This window comes from Amphimedon queenslandica, unplaced genomic scaffold (genome assembly GCF_000090795.2).
Source record: "Amphimedon queenslandica unplaced genomic scaffold, v1.1 AMPQUscaffold_13392, whole genome shotgun sequence".
Taxonomy (NCBI): domain Eukaryota; kingdom Metazoa; phylum Porifera; class Demospongiae; order Haplosclerida; family Niphatidae; genus Amphimedon; species Amphimedon queenslandica.
The window spans coordinates 141241-159673 of NW_003546372.1; the positions used below are offsets into that span (position 1 = coordinate 141241).

The 18433-nt window shown below is 38.6% G+C and overlaps 5 protein-coding genes and 2 non-coding genes across 7 annotated transcripts in view; 6 read left to right on the forward strand and 1 right to left on the reverse strand.

Moving 5' to 3' along the window:
- Positions 1–4088, reverse strand: part of LOC100635901 (xylosyltransferase oxt-like) — a 4737-nt gene extending 649 nt beyond the window's left edge. The window contains 8 exon segments of the mRNA XM_011405841.2: positions 1–56; positions 127–573; positions 688–864; positions 1041–1257; positions 1317–1397; positions 2029–2234; positions 2692–3156; positions 3694–4088. The exon segment at positions 1–56 is cut by the window's left edge and continues 4 nt beyond it. Coding sequence (XP_011404143.2) covers positions 1–56; positions 127–573; positions 688–864; positions 1041–1257; positions 1317–1397; positions 2029–2234; positions 2692–3156; positions 3694–3924 — 1880 coding nt within the window. The 5' untranslated portion in view covers positions 3925–4088.
- A 38-nt stretch (positions 4089–4126) lies between these two features.
- LOC100633004 (probable RNA-binding protein 18) lies at positions 4127–5467 on the forward strand. Its single transcript, XM_003386811.2, has 4 exons — positions 4127–4446; positions 4506–4632; positions 4998–5161; positions 5210–5467. Exons 1-4 carry the CDS (start codon positions 4244–4246, stop codon positions 5397–5399), a joined length of 684 nt encoding a protein of 227 aa, XP_003386859.1. The 5' UTR covers positions 4127–4243; the 3' UTR covers positions 5400–5467.
- Positions 5468–5537: 70 nt separating this feature from the next.
- Positions 5538–8678, forward strand: LOC100636030 (signal recognition particle subunit SRP68-like). The gene is made up of 11 exons (XM_019996927.1): positions 5538–5683; positions 5754–5820; positions 6038–6215; positions 6496–6713; positions 6768–6960; positions 7015–7254; positions 7422–7625; positions 7682–7900; positions 8106–8184; positions 8252–8301; positions 8357–8678. Exons 1-11 carry the CDS (start codon positions 5563–5565, stop codon positions 8582–8584), a joined length of 1797 nt encoding a protein of 598 aa, XP_019852486.1. The 5' UTR covers positions 5538–5562; the 3' UTR covers positions 8585–8678.
- Positions 7287–7358, forward strand: Trnad-guc (transfer RNA aspartic acid (anticodon GUC)). The gene has a single exon. It is a non-coding gene; the product is annotated as a tRNA-Asp (tRNA).
- Positions 8679–8682: 4 nt separating the features above from the next.
- Trnad-guc (transfer RNA aspartic acid (anticodon GUC)) lies at positions 8683–8754 on the forward strand. Its single transcript has one exon. It is a non-coding gene; the product is annotated as a tRNA-Asp (tRNA).
- Positions 8755–8837: 83 nt separating this feature from the next.
- On the forward strand, positions 8838–14435 carry LOC100636156 (ubiquitin carboxyl-terminal hydrolase 31-like). Its single transcript, XM_019996926.1, has 8 exons — positions 8838–10308; positions 10674–11224; positions 11825–11936; positions 12247–12359; positions 12405–12485; positions 12537–12666; positions 13026–13148; positions 13201–14435. Exons 1-8 carry the CDS (start codon positions 8941–8943, stop codon positions 14296–14298), a joined length of 3576 nt encoding a protein of 1191 aa, XP_019852485.1. The 5' UTR covers positions 8838–8940; the 3' UTR covers positions 14299–14435.
- Positions 14436–14464: 29 nt separating this feature from the next.
- On the forward strand, positions 14465–16301 carry LOC100636283 (ubiquitin-conjugating enzyme E2 S-like). The gene is made up of 5 exons (XM_003386837.2): positions 14465–14568; positions 14621–14777; positions 14879–14956; positions 15004–15116; positions 15867–16301. The coding sequence occupies exons 1-5, from the start codon at positions 14560–14562 to the stop codon at positions 16197–16199; spliced, it is 690 nt and encodes a 229-aa protein (XP_003386885.1). The 5' UTR covers positions 14465–14559; the 3' UTR covers positions 16200–16301.
- The last annotated feature ends 2132 nt before the right edge of the window (positions 16302–18433 follow it).

Genomic DNA, 18433 nt, shown 5'->3' on the forward strand with positions numbered 1-18433 from the left:
ATTATCCCACCATAATTCCTGAATATGCTCTCTTTTCCATCCCACTCTGAGCCAACCTAGAGCAACAGAAATTGAGAGGGAGAGAGAAATTATTAGCAATAATCTTAAATTTTGATTTCTACATACCTCAAATGACGTTATTCTTTTGCTAATGTCTTCGGATTGATCGTGTAGCTCTGATACTGAATTTGGTGTAAGTAGAATCTCTTGCTCTCCCTGACCATTAAGTTCATCACTTATTTTAATAATTAATCCAACAAAAAGATCCTCCAAATAATAAACGCTGACCTCCTTCACAAGAGGATTGGAGGGCGGGGCCGGACAACCGGATTCGTTCCTATGCTTTGAAATCAGTTTCAGTCCAAGTCTGAGGAAAGATTGGTACACGGTGTACTGTGATGATGAAGGCTTAGCAGCTGTGTCTTTGAAATGATACACGTTCTGCCAGTAGGAGGAGAGGCTGAGGGTTTCTTCAGGATAAGCTCCATACACATGTGAATGGAGCTCATTGATGACCTCTTGATTAACAATAGCCTCAAACTTGCGACCGAAAAAATTCTGATTACCAGGATTCTAGAAATAACAAACACAAAACAATAAATATAAACAAACTCCCTGAAGACATAACATACACACACACACATTGATGACATCACATTACGTCACATTATACTGTACATCACTTACTTTCAACCTGCTCATATCTTTTGGTAGGAAGTCATTAGGTGAGCAGCCACACCAATCAACAATGTGTTTATACTGGCAGAGACAGCCTAGCTTCCTATTCCAGTTAGTGACGTGTAGGTTGCTCCTCACCAGTGTAGCGCATAATGGGCCATTGCGTAGTACAGTGTGGAAGAATGACTGTAAAAATAATTCAATAAAAAGTCATTAGAATAGGCTCAGGTTTTAACATGCACATGCAGCACAAAGGCATCAGTAAAGCTGTATAACAATGAAGCAACTTCAAAAATTCATTTTAAAAATCCAATTTTGATTGCAAACTTTCTATACAACACAATACATGCATAAATAATTACTTCAGCCGGCAGCAGTGAGTATTGGTAGTATTTTTTGAGTCCTTTTAGAAATGGGTCATTACTGGTCACTAGATACCGAGAGTAATTCCTATTAATGACTATCCAGTCGCTTCCACCATCAATAGTGATGTCGTCTGGTAACTGGCGATTAGATATACGCCACATGTGACCCTCGCATTCCACAAATGTCCTATCAAGCCCTTGCTTTTGAATAAATCTAACAAAGGACAGAGAAGAGAGGGCGGAGATATCTTCTCTAATTATTATCATACTAACTTGTTAATATCTCCTCCGTGTGTTTTAACAAAATTGGATTTTCTGTGAACTCTTAAAAACTGTACCAGCTCATCATTTGACCTGTAAGTAAAAGAGATGCTTAGAGAAAGTGCCAATAACTAAAAAATCTTTAAATTAACATCTGCTCCATTGACTAATGTGGCTTCACTGATAAGTAATTGAGCCACTGGCCCATGGCAACAAGGACAAACCCAATTGGTTCCTAATTGCAACAGCCACACCAAACAATAAGAGGAAGGAAGGAAGTGACACTGGCTCTTACTATCACAGTCAATACACACACACACCATACATATAGCCAATATTGTTACTGATATCACAGTACAAGACTAAAAACTCTGTCCAGTACATGTCTCTATGTATTCAACAATCACTACATGTTGGTCCAATTAAACTGGCATAATAAACAAAGTCTATTGACGAAGTGGTGACTAGTGGATCAGTCTACTGACTAGTTACTGTGTACATACAATACCCAAAGACTGGGTCTGTGTATTTATTGTATATCATCCATCCATTGGTAAGTGTACGAGACACAACAATAATCAGACGGAGAGTCATAACATTGAAATAATTTTATAAAACCGTAGGGCGTTGAGTGCCCGAAATTACATTTAACAAAATGCAAAACCTTTGACGCCACTAACATCATTATAAATCCCATAATTAAAAAGCAGCATATAATATTTACTTTAGTGGATAATCTGATTCCGAGAGATTAATGAAGAAATCCCACTTCCAGTGAGTGAGCTTAAACTCAATGTCTTCCATTGCTTTTAGCAACATCTGAAGAAGAGAGGAGCCTCCCCATATCGTAGTCATCTGCCATTTCGATATAAAGACATTTGGATAGTCGGAAAACTTGAGATTTATTTCACGATAGAGATAATCAGATCTCTGGGGAAAAAATGAATAAAAATGATATTGGCATCACAAAACAAGAGCTGACCACCTGTTCTGTATGCAACATTACATAATTAGTGAATGACTAATAATTACAGAGAGGTGATTTAATGCATGAATGAGGATCAAAGGTGCATAGCTGGTACAGTACCTATTATTAACACAGCCCTATATGCAAGTTTCTTTTAATTTTTTATGCAAGTGTAATGTTATAGAATGGAGACTGTGGCATGTAATTTAGTCTAACATTTGATCCTGATCTAATAAGAAATGGGTTATAAAAATAACAATGAAGGACAGCACGTGAGTGTACACGTACAATTCTCTTGTTATATCAACATGCAGAAACAATGTCAACATCATGTTCTACAAACTACCCACAGAACATTGTTATCAGACATGTACCATGCACTTCCAGTCTCTCTCCTCTCCCCTCATTCTCTCCACATACCTTATCAACGTGTATATAATAATAGTGATCAGAGTGATAAATCGACTTGAATAATCTTTGTATCTGCCTGATGGCTCTCCCATGGACAGAGAGGAGATACACTACCCTCGGTAGAGGCCCAACTCCATTCTCATAAGGAACATGTTGAAATGCCTTTGTTGGATTTCTACCAATCGGACAAGTATTCTTGATACTTGTGTCGTAGAGTTTTCCTGCTTGAGCCTGACAGGTGATGTTTCTGATAAGATTCCGACAGTCTTCAGTCTTGGCTCTCTTGATGGCCGAGATGGCATCCTTTGATGATATGTAGCAAAAATGAATAGGAGGAGAGGGAGTAGAGGGAGGGGCAGTGTTTGGTGAGGAGGGTTGAGTGGAGAGTGCAGATAAACGAGGAGGAGGAGTAGAGGGAGAGGAACGACCATCATCATGTTTCTTTCCTTCTTCTTTCTCATTATCATTCCCATCCTATAACATGAGACATGACTCAACGCCTACATACTTGATTAGTATCATTACTAAAATACCAATCAGGGGTAAGTGTCAGGTGGTAAGAGTAATCAAAAACAGGTGGCAAATGCATTCTATGCATGCTAGGACTATCATTATAATTTCCTTTTTAATGCTAAAAGCAATGTTTAGGATCAAATTTCATTATGGTGCATACTAAGTTGAACTTAAGAGGCTTCCCATTACATGATAACTTATACATTAATAGTAGACCATCAGCTCATAATCTTCAATGACAGAGTAAATATACATGCATAGTGTGGCCTCTTTATTCTAGAAACCATTGGGCCCACACTACTTGTTTTTAATAAAGAGGTGTCTTCATTGCTTTTGCATAGGCTTGTAGCCTTGTACAATCGGGGCAATACAATTTTATCAATAATGGTGTTGCAAAGTAGAAATAGAGAGGATACAAGGTGTTTTGAATGCAAGACAATAGAGGTTGCACATGGGTGCAGCAATAATAAATAATTTAAAATGATTATATATAATTACTTGTTTGACGAGAGGCTTGATGGTCCTCAATCCTCTCTCTTTGTCTTTAAATGTCTCATCATTTCTCAGTTCATCTCTTTTGTTGTGAGGCTCTGCCACTTCCCAGGGATAAGGTTGGGGGTTACTTATTCTGCTAACAGACACAATTTGTATCAAGACCACAAGGAGAACTAGGAGTAATACTAGTAGCAATCTGATTGTGAATTTCTTTCCTCTGAAAAGTCCAGCCATGAGTGTTGTTGTAGAGCTTTTGCTATTAAAGTTATTTGGAGCTATGAGAGAAACTTTATATCAGAAAATAATGTCATAGCCACGGACTGAAGCAAGCTTTTAAAAGGAGGAGGAGAGGGAGGGAGAAAGGCAAGGAAAGAAAGATGCCAATAAAGTAGGCGTGGCTGGTTAGTGATAAAGTTATAAAAAGGTTTGGTTTTTTATTGTTTTTGGGTGTGGCTGGACAACCAATCTCTCTTTCATATGCATGTAGCCCCCTGTATTTCCTCATTTTTACTGAAAGGGAAGAGATACCAAGAGGAACAAAGGACTCTTTAAAATGGCTGCAGTCAGCGGAATGAGCTCTCAAGCAACACTTATCACTTCACAGCAGGGACGGCATGATGTTCAAGATAGTGTTTCTATAATCTCACCCTCTCAACTGGACCATGAAATACCCATTCCTCCCACAGTACCAGATACAGGAATATCCATACAGGCACACAAACTGTGGGTTGGTAATTTAGACAAAAGGCTAACACAGTGAGCGTAATAATTATTATAATGAATATTAAATTATTGTGTTAAATCTAATTTTTTAGTCAAAATATACTCCAATTCTCCAGCCCTTATGGTAAAATAGTATCATTTAAATACATGCTACACAGTACTGGTGCAGAGAAAGGGGAGCCAAGAGGATACTGCTTCATTGAGTATTCAACAAGAGAAGTGAGCTGGTCTAATGGTGGTATCATGTGTTATTGTTTACATTAACTGATCATGGTTGACTTAACAGCAAGCAGTGTGATCTTAACTAATAACGATTTTATAATAATTATTGCATCCATATAGTTTAATCTCCCAAAGGGATTCTTTTAATGTAATAATGCCAAACTTAGCCTATTCTTGTTATAGTTTCTGAAAACAATGATTAGTATGATTAAGAAGAAATGCATAGCATGTAGTAGCTGCCCACATAGTAGTGTATGCTAGTACAGTGTTATATTCAGTGTAATATATTTGCTTTCATTGTTTATACTAATCAACTTGTTTATATTCTTTGTTTATTATCACTTTATTGTTGTTTGTTCCAGGAGGCAGAGAAAGCGAAAGAGACCATGAATGGCAAAGTTGCTCTTGGGAAGAACATCATTGTTGATTGGGCCAGGCCGGATCAATACATCAAGAAAACAGGTAACACTGTCTCGGAAACATGGGATGCTAGCTCAGTCTCGGCAACTCTCAGAGGTGGAGCAAGGTATGAAGCTAACATTATTATTATTAACACTATTATTTTAAATTGTAGCACTGCTGCTAAAATAGCAGCTTTAGAAGCCAAGCTGCAGCAAATGGATAAGGACCAGGTGTATAGTGGTACACAGAGGAAGCCACGGCGCTTACCAACCTCATATTATAGTCCAGAACACATTAGGAGAAAGCATGGTAGCAAGATTAAAATACAACGACCTCAAAAACCGATTGGCAAAAACTTTTAAAGTTATTTGAGATGTATACTAAATTATGTACAATATAAACATTTTTGTATAATGAAATAAAATTTAAATAAAAAAGTATAGAAGTAAAACAAAAATTTGAGCCCACAAATCAATTAATTAATATTCATGACCACACCCGTCTGTAATTAACCACGTTGAGACAATGGCTGAAGAGACTGTTGAGGTAACAAAAGAAGAGAAAATGGAAGCAGAGGGAGCTGAAAATACTGTAGGAGGAGGAGAGGAGAAGGCTGCTACTGCCGAACTCCAGTATACAATGGAAGGTTGTTTAATATGATAGTTCCTTGCTTGTTAATTAGTTAATATATATATGTAATTAATTCATTATCACAGTGTTACCATTTATTAAAGAGGCGCAAAATCAGCATGGACTTAAGCATGGGGACTATCAGAGATACAGGTAAATAATAATGATAATAATGATAATAATTTTTGTTTTATTTTACATGTATTTTATTTTAGTTTAGCTTTCTGTTCTGTTTGTCTTTTGTTTCGCTTTTGTTTTCATTATGGGCTTTCCCTTTCTATCTCTCTCTTTTGTCCTTCCATAATAATAATAATACTAGCAATAATACTAGTAATAATAGGAATTATAATAATAATTCTATTTTTAATAGGCTTTACTGTGCCAGGAGATTGAGGAGGATTAGAAAAGCTCTTCATTTTACTCAAGGCCACAGAAGTCGTTACCACAAGAAGCCAATAACATCCGCTGTTGTTAAAGATGTTCGCTTCCTTCACATCCCTTTAATCAATGCTGAGAGAGCATGGGCTATAGCAATGGAACTAAAGCAGGTACTTGAACAGCTCATTAAAATACCGTATACCAGTTTATTTTTGCAGTGAAATATTTTCACAAATTTGCAGTTTCTTGCTCTGTCATGAAATTTTCTACTGTGAAAATTCTGCATTTTCATTGCCACGTGGTGCAGTCTGCAAGCCATTTGCAAAAATTAATTCCATGAAATCTTAGAAATGCAAGATTTGCAAAAATTTTCTACCACGAAAATAAACTGGTATACGGTATATTAAAGGACATCTATCTCTCTTTATTTATCTTTTTCTCTATCTCTAGTTAAGTAATACTGACCCCAGGAAACGTTTTCATCTTTTGAGGAGATTACAAAAAGCGAAGAAGCATGCCCTAGACCTTGTAAATCTGTGTGAAGAGATACCCAACTGCGATGCTAGGACTAAGCTCGAAGTGTCTGCTTATAGCAGCTGGATAAATGGGAATGTATTGTTTGAACAGCAAAATTGGCAAGAGGCTTTGGACGCTTTTGGAAATTCTCAGTAATCTTGAGATGAGAGTTGATGAGAGTTATTCTCTCCTTTCTCTTTTCTCAGAACTATTTATCAAAAGCTTGGTAACGCAGTAAGCGAGGAACAGCGACCATTTTACCATCAGCGAGTTGATGAGATTACTCCTAACATACGCTACTGTGCTTATAACATTGGGGGACTGCCTAATGATGTGAGCGACTTAATGAAACTAAGGACTGATGCTCCTGGATCTGATATACTGGCTGCTAAAATAGATGTTAGCATTAAATATTGTTATTATTATTATTGTTGTTTGTTTTATTATTGATAGGAGGTGCTTGCTAAAACTGGTGAGAAAGTTGCTGCTTCGCTAACAGAGGTGCAGTGGCAGGGAAAAGCTTTGCCTATTAAAAATGAGAGGGTCAGAGTTTGTCTTATAAAAATGAACCAGCTGTCTAGTGAGATTGGAGCAGCAAAAGATGTTGAGGAGAAGATGGGACTCTATGAGAAGATACTTATGGAATGCCAGGATGCCATTCAAATTATAAGGGATGAGATCAATCAAGAATCTGTAAGTAATTTTTGAATTTTTGTGTCAAGTTGTCCGAAGTAGTATAGTGGTGAGTATCCCCGCCTGTCACGCGGGAGACCGGGGTTCGATTCCCCGCTTCGGAGCTTTTTTTTTTCTTTTTCCCCCTCTCCTTATTAAATTAAATTTTTTTATTCTACTTTTTTTAGTCTTCTGATAAGAAAAAGTCTCAAAAGACTGAAGCAATCAAAGCAAATTTGCAAAATCTTTTAGATTATCTATCTCATGAGAAACTAAGCCGGTCTATTGAAAGAAACCTCTTGCTTCTTGATACCCTAGAGCAACCGAAGCAAGCCGGACAGAAATCAGCTAAACCCGAGGAATTTGTACGCGTGTATGACATCCTTTTGCAGGTAGAGAGGGCACTTGTAATAGCAGCTGGTTACAAATCACTATCATTCCTTCATAGCATGTTGCAGAATTAGCCGACTCTCATACTGACTTGATGGAGCAGAAATTTGTGATAGCCCAATCCTTTTATTTCAAAGCATTCCGTTGCTATTACATAGCAGAGACATACACTGCCATGAAGAAGTGGGCAGAGGGTGTGGCACTGTTGGATAGATCTTTGGAACGGACTGTTGAGGCTATAAAACATTTCCAAGACTGGGGGCAGTCTGAGGCAGAGGTATGACTATGATTAATAATAATAATATTAGTATTAGTATTTAACCAATGTAAATAATATCCTTCATATTATTATGGAGCTATAAAGGGAATTTACCTTTTACAAATACGGCAATTTTAATAGGAATTAAACAATGTGGTCCATTTAATAGCAATGGGGAAATCATTATACTATCATTATTATTGGTATTACTACTAAAATGTAGGCTCATCTTGTTAAGTTACAGAAGTTACAAGAGAAGGCAAAAGGAAAGAAATGTGAAGTTCAAGTGAACAGTATACTCGGTTAGTAGGAGCTGTAGCCTAACTACCATGCATGAGTAGATAATTCATTATTTATTATTAATTTTAGAATCTGAAGGTATAGAAGAGAAAATGGAAGCATTAAGCCTACACGATAAAGTATGTGTGTTCTGTAGTGAATGTAATAAACTAATAATAATGCCTTGTTTTATAGCCATTGACTAATAGACTGGATGATTTTGATTTAAAATCTCCTCTTCCTACTCGGTCTAATATCACATTGGCACCCCTTCCTCCAGACTATGTCCCTTTATCTGGTAAACCTCTGTTCTTTGATTTAGCATTGGGACATATTGAGATGCCCTCTCTGAGTCACAGAGCCGAGAGAAGAGGAGGAGGATTGACTGGGTTTGTAAAAGGCCTCTTTTGGGGGAAAAGCTAACTGTTTTGAATAATAATTGTTTAAAATTTTGAAATAATTAATATTATTGTCATTGATCACATTGAAATTTCAAAATATCAAATTTAGGTGCTCAGCTGTCCGAAGTAGTATAGTGGTGAGTATCCCCGCCTGTCACGCGGGAGACCGGGGTTCGATTCCCCGCTTCGGAGCTTTTTTTTTCCTTTCAGATGAAAGTTGGAGAAAATTTTTTGTACTTTTAAAATAGAAAATATGCGGTTTAATCTATAGGCGTGTCTGCAAATAATTTCTAAAATAGCATTTCAACAATCTTGCAGTGAAGTTGCTTCACTCACCGTACCTCTCTCCTTCTCCCCTCTTCTTCCTCTTGGTTCGGTATGTTTCAAAAGACGCACCATCACCATCGGAAACCAGTGGAGATAACAGCCCCTAGTCCTGGAGTAGGACACTTCCAGTACCCACCGCCAGCGCACCTTCTCCTGCAGCAGCATGAACCCACCGACCATAACAACCAGTCCAAACGAGCCAGCGGTAGAAGATACACTACACCTTCCAACCAGGAGAATCCTTACAGAGGTCGCTCTCAATCTCTCTCCAGTAACGTACAGCCAGCCAGTAAAGAGGATAAAAAGAAAAAGTTTTCAATTTTCAAGAAGAAAAAGAAGTCTGATAATGACCGACATGCCTCAAGGACACCAGAGGTACCTGGGAGGAGAAGTAAAAATGAGCAGTTCAGAGGGTATGGTCCTGAGAGCATGCCATTAGCAAGACGTCCTCACTCCTCATCCTCTAATCACCGTGGGGGAGGAGGGGGAGGAGGAGGAACTGAAGAGTTCATTAGAAAAGGCTCTCAACGAAGCATCAAATCAAGTGATGATTTCCTTGACGACGACGATGAGATTGATTCCAGCATTAACAACGGGGGAGGAGGAGGGAAGATAATACCTCGACCAATGCTGCAGACAGATTATCCGAGATTCATGTCCACACTGGCCAACGGGAGAGAGAAAGGGGATAATAGCAGACTGGATAATGGCAGACCAGGATATGATAGTTTAGAGAAGTATGCTGATATAGGGAGAGTAAGAGGGGAAGGTCCTAGCAGTGAGCCTTTCAAGAACAGGTCAATGTCACTGAGGCTGCCTGATCATAAAGCTGAACATCGTATTGTACCATCACGACCAGCTCCCCCGCCACCTCCTTCTGGCAATAAATCAAATAAAGGAGAGCAGCTACCAACACCAGTAGAGACAGTGGGTCTGACCAGCAGTGGGTTAAATCCTCTTCCTTTACCTCCGATACCCGGCCTGATTGGTATCAAGAATCATGGTAACACTTGTTTCATGAACGCCATCTTACAATGTCTTGGAAACACAGAGAGATTCTTGCACTATATCATCAGTGATGATTGTCAGAGAGACCTGGCCACTTTAAAGAGAAAAAAGAAAAGGAGGGGACCTGCTTCACCTCATAATACACTCACTACTGGAGCTAGCTCTCAGCAGGAGGAGTATCTCTCACCGGACAGTCCTGGAGCTGTCATTGATGTCCTCTCTTATCTCATAAAATCTTTATGGGGAGGGCAATATGAAGGAAGGATTAGTGCTATCTTTAAAGAGGTTGTTGGTCTTTGGGCAGAGCAGTATAGAGGGCGGAGTCAGCATGATGCCCAGGAGTTTCTCCTCTGGTTGCTGGGATACCTTCATGATAACCTTAATCTAGCCTCTAGGCATCAAATATCAAAGGTAAAGTAACAGTACATGCAATGATATACATGTATGTGTACATAGTTACATGTGTAATAATGTATCTGTGTGTGTGTGTGTGTGTACATATCAAATATCTTTCATTCCATTCTATTGCACTGATTTCTTTGTACTTTAGATTACTCCAAACCTTCCTTGATTCCTCCCTCACTCTCTCTCTTTCTCTCATTTCCCTCACTATCTTTCTAGTTCTCTCCCCCTCTCTCCTACCTATTCACCCTTTAATTTTGTTTATGATAAGTGTTATTTATATTCTCCATTCTTGACTGTACACATAGACACATAAACATGTAATACAATATCCATTATCACTTTCTATTTATTTACATCTTTCTTCCTTATAGACTCCTCCTCCGGTACATATAGACACTGACAGAGACTCCTCTCAGACTGATAGTTTTGTCTACTCTCTCTTTGGTGGGAACTATCAGTCCAGTCTTCATTGCCCAGAGTGTGGAAACCAGTCCAACACGTTTGACCCTTACCTCTCGATTTCTCTCTCAGTACCAAGGCGTGGGACTCGTCCAATCTACATAACAATGACACGAAGACATCAAAATACGACCAAACTAATGCTCTTTGGCTTGAGCGTCAAAGTCACATGCCTGGTCCAAGAAGTGCAGAAACAGCTGGCCTTGGAGGCAAGATCTCTCCCTCACTATCTCGTGATAGGGACTATGAGAGAGGACGGGTTTAATCAGTTTTATCACTCGACCGACCCTGTTGCCATTATTCCCGATGATGTTATGCTCTATGCTTATGAGGTCACCCCGTATAAAGGAGACTTCATGTTCCCACCTGTTCCTGTCCCGCCAGTAATGGAACAGCAAAAGAGCTCTGAAACCATTTACATAATACTCCAGAATAGAGTGGGGCAGGGAGAGTACAGCAAAAAGTAAGAGAGTGTTCATTATTATTATTATTATTATTGATATTTTTCACGGCATTTTGATTAATTAGTAACAAATTTTGCCATAAATGTATTCTAATTTATTGATTGGTTGGTTTGTGTTTTGAAGCGTATAAGATTGCGGCATCCAGTCCAGAGCGTGTTATTGTAGAGAGAGAGTGAGATAGGGAGACAGTGTGACTTGCTAAATGAATGATGTCCTTATGTGATATGACTAAAAAGATTAGCAACAAAATAATACAATAACATATGTGTGTATGTATTATGTACTCAAAAGGACAGCATGTGTGTGTCCATTTTATGAGTGCTTGTGATTATTTCATTAGGTACATGTAGATACATGTAGCATAATTGACATACAGTGTACATGTAATAATTGTGTATTAACTGAGCTATTTGATGTATGTGTACATGTATGTATGTTCACTAATAAATGAGGTCATTATTGTGTGTACGTAATTATGTACGTTTGTACATAAATATTCTCACTAGAAGTCAATGAGACATGTTCTTAGTCCTTAATAAGTAATGCATGGAATGTGTGGAATGTGCTATCACTGCCAAATCCTTTTCCTTTATTGTTAGGTTTGGTACTCCTTTGTGTCTGAGGGTTTGGAGGGACTTCACTTACTCACAGCTCCAGTCAGTTGTCTTCAAAGGAATAAAGAAATATCTTCATGAAGGAGTTAATCCTGAGGTAAAAGACTGTATGGGTATTTTGTCAAAATGGCTAGGAGAGAATTGTTCATATTTTTCCTTAGATTTTTATGATTTTTATAAGCTGCTAAAAATCTGGCCAACAGGTCAAAATGTCTAGAAGATTATTTCTAAAACATAATTATTTTGATATTATGTAGAAAGTGCAGTTTAATTTGAATTAAAAAAAACTGTTTCCATGTCTGCTAAAACTTAAAATTGCTCATATGTAACTCCAGAAATTAGAGCCAGGTTCAACTAAGCTTTCTACAGTGTATCAATAATTATGTGTCACCTTTTCTTTCTCTCAGATTATTTGTAGGGATTACATATTCTTCAAGTGCCGCGTGCTAGATGGGTTACAAGGCCAAGAGTATTTGGATCCTTACTGCACTACACCACTGCAATCACCTACCGTTGAAAAGTATGCCAATTTTACATAAAAGAAATCTTTATTACTCTTTCTCAGGGCACTCTCATTAAGTAAAGTATGGGGCTATGAGTTGCACATTAAGATAATAGCTGAATGGGAGCAATGGATCAAGGATTGGTAAGGGAAATGTCTTGTTTATCACATGATGTATTCATTAATTCCCTTTAGTGTATGCACTGATATTCCAGAAACACAGCCATTGCTCCATGACAGTGTACATCTAGTCAAAGAGCATTATGATGTTCCTTTGGAAGCAACTCTTGATGAATGTCTTCAGTGGCACACTCAAGAAGAGAAAGTGAGAGAGAGGGAGAGAGAGGAGGGAGGGAGGGAGAGGAGGGAGGGAGGGAGAGGAGGGAGGGAGGGAGAGGAGGGAGGGAGGGAGAGGAGGGAGGGAGGGAGAGGAGGGAGGGAGGGAGAGGAGGGAGGGAGGGAGAGGAGGGAGGGAGAGGAGGGAGTGAGGGAGAGGAGGGAGGGAGAGAGAGGAGGGAGGGAGAGAAAGAGGGGAAGGAGGGAGAAAGAGAGGGAGAGAGAGAGAGAGGAGGGAGGGAGAGAGAGAGAGAGAGAGAGAGTATGGAGGGAGAGAGAGAGAGAGAGAGAGAGAGAGAGAGAGAGAGAGAAAGAGGGTGAACTAACGTGTCTTCTTTCCTGCTCTAGCTTGGTGATGAGGACTCTTGGTCTTGTCCTCAATGCAAGCGTCCTCAAATTGGAGCAAAGAAAAGAATCACATTTTCAACACTACCTGACATATTGATAGTCCATTTGAAGAGATTTGAACAAGTAAGAAGAGAGAGAAAGAAAGAAGACAGGATTTATTATGTTTATCTAATAGGACGAATACACCCAGGCTAAGTTGGATACATGGATAAAGTTTCCAACCTCTGGGTTAGACATGTCGCCCTACGTCTCTCAGACTCCCATTCTCCGTCCTTCCTCAGCTCTGGCCTATCAGAATCACTCCACTAAAGTTGCTGTTGCTCTCAACGGTGGAAGAAACATCTCAACTTTACCGGCAAACGGGAAGAGCACTCATTTTGAGGACAAAAGTCGTAAGTTTTTCATTTTCAAAAAGAACAAGAAACCAAAGAAATCCTTGACCCCAGTCATATCCTCTCCTGTACATGCAACACACGACACCAAAGTAGTCACTAACAATCTGAACTCGGCCTCGATACATCCTCCTAGTTACATGTATGACCTCTACAGTGTGTGCTATCACTATGGTGACATGAATCGTGGCCACTATACAGCCCATTGTCTCAACCCAGTTAACAATCAGTGGTATATCTTTGATGATCACCGAGTCCTTCCAGTCCAGAGCGAAGACCAGCTGGTATCACAGAATGCCTACATTTTGTTTTACGTTCGGCGGAACACGAGAAAGGCCTGGCTTAAATCGATACCACAAGAAAAGAAAAACGGTCACTGGATAAACCAGCTATCGTCTCAGAATCAGCTCCATCTTTCCTCCCTCCCTCCCCTTGATCATAGCCTATTCAGCCCCCAGAGACAAGGCTCTGTTACTTCTGCCCATACTCTATCAACCGCCAGTGGAGTATCACCAGATAACATATTCTTTCCGTCTCATATGCATAATTTATCGGCGGAATTAGCTCCTCCTGCTATAAACTTTCATGCCCGACAATACTCTGCTGGCTCCTCCTCTAACGGAGGACAGCCTCCTAGCCTCCTCTCTCCGTACAGTACAATAGCCCCTCCCCATAGCAACCAAGCTCCTCCCCATAGTTACCTGGCCCCGCCCTATCCTCATAGTTTACCCTCCCCCAGCATTGCCTCCTCTACTCCGTCCTATCTCTCTCAAACCACACCCACTTCCTCCTCGTCTTATTTCAGTAAGAGGGTCGGGAGTTTCCATGGCAACTCTCATCATCGTGCCGCCCACGAATCCCATTCTGCTACAAGAGTTTAATTAATTTTTTATATAAATATTTAAAATTATATATCAATCTGTCTGATTATAAATTTCATTTTTGTTACTGTTTATTGTATAATAATTTTTTATGATTATTTTTTAAAGAAAACAAACCGTATACTTTTGAAAGATGACATTTATTTTCCGTATACTATACTAGCTAGTTCATAGGCGTGGCTTCATAATTTAAAAAGGTTTTAGGCGCCTTTTTGGGTTCTTCATCAACTTCCTCTCAAGGTCTAATCTCTCTCTTTTACCATGGCCTCTGTTAGTATCATTACTGACTTGCAGCTATATATATATTCTCTATTTTTTCTAGACTTCTTCCATCAGTAATGTAGAGAATCTACCGCCTCACATACTTAAAAGAATATCAAGAGAAGTATACGAAATATCAGAATCCCCACCAGAAGGAATAAAGATGTTTATTAATGAGGAAGACATTACTGACATACAAGCATCCATTGAAGGACCATGTAAGATATTATTATTGTTTGTTATTATAATTTTATATTAATGATTATTATTTTTTTCATATCTATGCACAATTCCCTCCTACCTACTTTAATTAATGTAGCTGGCACTCCATACGAAGGTGGCCTTTTTAAAATGAAACTAGTTTTGAGCAAAGAGTTCCCTGCTGTACCTCCGCAAGGTATGAAATAAAATTAACTACTTGTTATTTTTATTTTTAATCTTTAGGGTTCTTTCTTACTAAAATATTCCATCCCAATGTTGCAAAAAATGGAGCGATCTGTGTCAACACACTTAAGAAGGACTGGAAACCCGAACACGGAATAAAACATATTTTACTAGTAAGCTTGAGTTGAGAGTGAGGGAGGAAAAATGTTCATGTCATGGTTTCCCACAAAGCATGCTAAGTGAGCTAAACAGCATGTTTCATGAGCTGACAACACTACAACACAGTACATGGCATTTGGCCTGACATTTCAGCAACTTAAAAAATTTATTTAAGAAATCTAATCTTGATTGGAATGAGCTCAAAGTGTCTATGCAACATCAGGACATGTATATGTATCAGAAAAATTAAAAAATGGAGAATTCTCTACTTTTCATTTTTGGCGAAATTCGGCCAATGGACATTTACTATAGTACATGGACTTTGGCCTGATTTTTGAGCAACTTTAAAAATTCATAAAAATTGAATAAGGAAAATATGCATCAGAAAAATTATAAAGATGGAGAATTCTTGCCTTTTCATAATTTGGCAAAATTTGGCCAATGACCATGTTATACATGTAGTTTGGCCTGAGCAACTTTAAAAATTCGTAAAAATACAATTTTGATCAGAATCAGCTCATAGTTGATACACAACATAAGAACATGTGCATGTATATGTATCAGAAAATTTTAAACAGAGAATTTTTTTCCTAGTAATTTTTTGGTGATATGCTAGTACAGGGTCTTTGGTCCAATTTTTGACCAACTTGACAATCCACTGACAAGAAGCTGCATGAGCACTATGCCAAAATCCTGTGGAAACCTGGAAATGATGAAATTCATTGCACTCACATCCCTCTCTCTCTCTCTCTTTCTCCCACTAGACAGTCAAATGCTTACTAATCTATCCGAATCCTGAATCAGCTTTAAACGAAGAAGCTGGTAGACTATTATTAGAGCAATACGATGAATATTCAAGATATGCTAAAATGATGACAGAGATTCATGCTAAACCACAAAAACCTTCCACCTCCTCTTCAACCAGCATTGATGCTTGTTGCCCTTCATCTTCCAAGAGCACTGAGGAAGACAAAGATGGAGAGCTGTTGAAAAAGAAAGGAACAGATAAAGGAAAGATCCCCAGTACTGCTGCTGCTGCAACAGCAGCTGCTGAGAAAAAGAAGAAGGAAAAGAAGAAAGCTTTAAAACGGTTGTAGTTATAGTAACGATATTATTATAAAATAAATCTATTTCATCTCCTGGCATTAAATTTATTTCTATTTCCTCTTTTCACTCAAATTATTAAAGCAGTATAATGATAACACATTAATAACACAATAATAATAATAATAATAATAATAACAAGCACTCTGAATTGTAGTTTGTCAATTTAATTTTGAGTAACAAGCCTTTAGAGACGCTTCTCCATATTCCAGTAAAGGCTCCCTCAGTACAGTGTACTTGACTAGTTCTGGTGGATCGGCATTTTCAGTACTAGCATTAGTACTTTCTTTTATCTGTTGTACTTCATCTTTCTTTCTCTTTAAAAGTATCTTGATGCGTTTTAGGATACCATTCCAACATTTTCTGACCCTTTTGAAGCGAATGTAAATGTGATAAGAGACAACCAGGAACACTGCAAACAGAGCAAGGAGCAATGCACTGTAAACTGCTAGCAAGTAACCAACGTAGATACCCTGTGGTATCTCGGACAGAGAATCAAAGAATTCTATCTGAGCTTCACTAAATAGACTTACCATAACTAGCAGAAGAATGTTTAGCAACAAATAGACATCGAGTATGTTTTGAGCAGCTCCTTTGAATGGCTTGACAAGGACGTGAATGAACAGCAGTATCATTATGTACAACCCAAGGCCAAAGACATTACCTGGATAAGGTACAAAGCTAGCCAGTATAAATGGAGGCACACGTGCCAATAGTCTCAGACCAATCCAGAAATGAAAAGAGGTTCTGTACGGAGCCCAAAATGCATCGTATACAGGTATCAGATATACACCAATCCTGGTCTTGAGAGCTAGTGGTGGGAACATTAGCAATATAGGGAATGGTAGAATGTATATTACTATGTTTATTATACTTATTATAGCCAACGGGGCATGAGCTGCACTGAAGTATTCTATGCTAGGGTCAGGAGCCCACCTCCAAGGAGCATCATCATCGATTCTAGTAACACTCAATGCAGAAGTACAGGCCTGTAGCACAGAGACATAGCTTAGGAGTATTGTACTAGCAAATACTCCAGCTCTATCATCACAAAGTATGTACTTGAGGCAAAATTTGTATTTTGTGAGGAATGCATTGAGAAACATTAGTATCCACAGGTAGATTGGAAAAGCAAAATTCAAGTAATTTCTAGTGAGTGTAGTCATTCCATCGTAGAAACAAACCGGGAACCCAATATTAAGATTAATGATTGAGAAAGTATAAAGGAAGAAAAAGACTCCAGTGCTGGGCTGCTGCATTAACAAAGAAGACTGGAATGGAACGATTACATTAGAATAGAATATGAGCCCATTGAGAAACCCACGTGACACAGTGATCCCTACCTTACCAATTAATGCAATAACAATCACTCCAGCAGCTATAAAATACAGTATCATTGACACATATCCATTGGAGCATCTGGCACAATTGTTACTCCCAAATTGTATGCTGTATCCTTCCTTGCACTGTCCACAAAGGAGGCCAGCCCTATTCGATCCATTTTTACATTGGACATCAAAATCCAGACTGGTTACATTGTCCTTGGAACCTAATTGACAGTAGTCAAAGAGACAAGTGTGGGCAATCAGTGTCTTTGTGGTACTGTTAACTGGCCCCAACCACAAGTTGTTAGGGACTCTAAACGAGACCGTCTCTGGTGAGCAGATGATGGTTGGATATTTAACAGCAAAGGCAGCATTGCATATACACTTCTTGTACAAGTCATCGCCTGAAGAGCTGAATTCAAACCCTGGATAGCAATCCCTAACCGTCACATTCATGGTATATTCTGATGTTGATTGCACTGAGAATAAAGTCACGGGGTAGTCTTGTTGTCTTTCTGGTTCATCAATTGTTCTAACTGATAGTGGAGTGTTTGTTTCACGGTCATGTATAAACCAATACACAGAATTATCGATGTACGATTTACTCTGGCCATAGACTTGATTGTCGTCAACATTGGAATATATCAGTTCAGCTATTTCTTGATTGAATCTGTCATAAGCAATGACGTTTACATCCAATACTTGACCAGGCATCACTGGGTAGTTATTTGTAGTGACATTAAATTTATATGAAGCCGTGCCAAATGTTTTATCATCAATTTTTGGATTAAATTGGAATATTCCCACTTTCTCCAGATAATAATACACTGATGTTATATTGGTTTGATCGACAAATCTATTAGCCCAGACACAGGTTTGCAATGTTGATCCATATATCTGTG